General features: G+C 53.6%; 1 protein-coding gene across 1 annotated transcript; it reads right to left on the bottom strand.

Annotated features, from left to right (window-relative positions):
• Window positions 1–608: 608 nt before the first annotated feature.
• LOC117194726 (transient receptor potential cation channel protein painless-like) lies at window positions 609–2,100 on the bottom strand (the record flags this gene model as incomplete). The annotated part of the gene is made up of 2 exons (XM_033399229.1): window positions 609–683; window positions 751–2,100. Coding segments are annotated over 2 exons (1,425 nt in total), but the record flags the coding sequence as incomplete, so codon positions are not given.
• Window positions 2,101–2,603: the final 503 nt, after the last annotated feature.

The following is a 2,603-nucleotide window of genomic DNA, read 5'->3' as shown; positions in this document are numbered from 1 at the left end:
AAACAGTACCATAGCTGCCTGTCACTCATCTTCCATCGCAATCATCAGAGTCTGTCGCCGTGTCTTCAGATCCTCACTTGCGCACCGTAGGATACCCACTCCGCAGTCCAACTGGTTCAAGTTCTAGTTGCGACGACCAAACTGTAGACGGTTTATGTACCGTATGCAACCCAGCTTAACAATGTGCATGTGTGTGACTCTCGTTTAGGACCTGAGCTCAAAAGTGCAATGCACGGCAGAAAAATTAACACGAGCTGATTCAAGGGGTAAAGATATGTATCTTTGGCACACCGAAGTGCCGACACTCTTTCAATTCAAGCTTGTTCACAGCCCAGCGATTCGCAAATGCGGCCAATGAGTATGTGTTGTGAGTATATAACAGCCCATCCGATCCGATCAGGCGATTCATCAGTGAAGATTTTCTCTCCTTTCGCTTTTCTGCCTAGTGGGGTCCCAAGTGTGGGAAAAGCCACGAGGGCGTGAAACTCAAGAAAAGCATGAAGAAAATTACGATTGAACCGGTGTCTAGCTCATGGTCTTCCTCGAGCGAACCGACTGCCTTTGTTCAACTGGGACGATGAGGTCTGAGCGTGTCCATCTCGGCCAGTGAGAACTTGCTCGTAGCGGGTCAGCAGATTGGTGCGGACAATGGCGCCGTTCAGTTCCGCCTGGGCCTTGATGGCCTGTGGGAAAAGAGAGGGGAGAAAACAGTTGGATAAAGCCGAGGAAGAAAAGGAAATATAAACCCACCTGAGTATCGCTGACAGCCAGACCATTCAGGAGATTGAACAGCACAATTGTCATGAAGAACACAAAGAGCAGGAAGATCAGGTAAGTGTAGACGCTGTCAAACTTTATGTCACCGGCATCAAATTCTCCCGTGAGCATCACAATCGTCTTGATGAGCGCCTCGATGGGCACGGAGAATGTGTTGAAGTGACCATCATCTTCTCCCTCCTTTGCTGGCTCTGGCGTGCTGTCCTTCGGAGAGGAGGAATCCACCTGGGGCTTGCCAAACAGTATGTAGAAGCACAGACTAAACGTAAGCGCAAAGATCGAGTAGAGAGCAAAGCTCTTGATGAAGCTGCTGGAGACGGCGCGCAGCATGAGCATGTGCGTCGAAATTGAGAGTACTGGCAGGGAGCCAACCAGCAGGCAGAACTCCACGGACACCAGCAGAATGATGAAGACGGCCAGTATGCGCTGCGTCCCCTTGTCGTAGCTGGCTTCCATGCAGGTTAGGATCGACAAAACAATGAGAGCCACCTCCATCAGGTTCGTGATGGACCTGAAGTACAGCAGCGGCGACATGGCAAGCTGTATGACCTCTCGGATCATGAGATACACAATCCCTATCCAAGAGAACAGGCCGAAGAGGGCAGTCAGGCCCGTGTGGTCGCTTTCGTGGAACTTAAGGAGCGTATGCGTGATAATGGAGGCAGTGAAGAGAGAGTAAAGTAGAAAGTTCAGATAGAAGATCACCGAGAGGCGGTGCCACTTGAGGAAGAGGAAACTCGAGATTAGCGGGTGCTGCAGCAGGTAACGCAGCTCCTTGGAATCGGCGATGTATGCGATTGGAGTCATCTCGCCCTCCAATTGGTGAGGATGGCCAATGCTCCGCTTGTCCGACTGCCCGGGCTCTCGCTGGCGTCTCATCAGATTCTTGTAGTTGATGATGATCTCGAAACTCTGGTCACCGGGCTTCTCCCCGTTGGTGGTGATGCGGGAATCGAAGTGCTCCTCCAGCACTTTCGGGTCCATCTCCTGTATGGGAAGATCTCCGAACGCGCTTCTCTCCCCGATGTTCGCTCCCTGCCGTAGAAGCTCCTGTGCCACCTTTGTGTTGCGATACTTGACCGCATAGGAGAGTGGCACCAGGCCAGCCTTGTCCGCCTCATTGATGTCCACACGATCGCTCTCGAGCAGCAGCTGGAAGCAGCGCTGGTGGTCACAGAAGTCGTCCAGCGGCTGCTCACCCAGGCGACTGATAACCGCGTTCAGCAGCTTGGAATGCGATGTCAGCCTCAGCTGTGGATGCTTCAACAGCTTCTCTAGCGCCATGTGGTTGCCCCAGATTACGGCCAACTCCACGGGGCTGATGTCGCTCAATTTTGAAGGATTAATGTTGATGCCCGTCTCGAGGATGGCCTCAAAGGCTCGCTGCTTGCCCCGCTTGATACTCTCCGTCAGCAGGGACTGATACTCCTCCTGGTTGGCATTGCATTGGTTGTCTGCGTTTCCGCTGACGTTCTGGTGGTACTCCGCGAACTGTTGCTCGAACTGGTTCTCGTCTCCGTCCCGCAGCGTGCGGAGGAGTCGCTCGCAGTCGATCTCTGCTCCGGCCTCGCGCAGCTCCGGCAACGGCCGGATACTGATCCCTCAGCATCTGGCGTACCTGACCGTTCCGATAGCTGTCAAAGTCCCACTGTGGTTGTTTCAGGAAAAGTCGGATCAGCTCCAGCTTAGTGCCTGCCTCAATCTTTCTATTCTTCAGCACATGGAGGGGCGTGAACTCGCCCTGATCCACCAAATTCGGAGAGGCTCCGTACTCGAGCAGCAGCTGAATGCAGGAGCCCACCTGAGAGGCATTCGATCGTCCTGGC

This window comes from Drosophila miranda (genome assembly GCF_003369915.1).
Source record: "Drosophila miranda strain MSH22 chromosome Y unlocalized genomic scaffold, D.miranda_PacBio2.1 Contig_Y3_pilon, whole genome shotgun sequence".
NCBI classification, from domain to species: Eukaryota; Metazoa; Arthropoda; class Insecta; order Diptera; family Drosophilidae; genus Drosophila; species Drosophila miranda.
The sequence above is the reverse complement of the archived record's forward strand: the minus strand, read 5'-3'. Positions and strand labels throughout refer to the sequence as shown.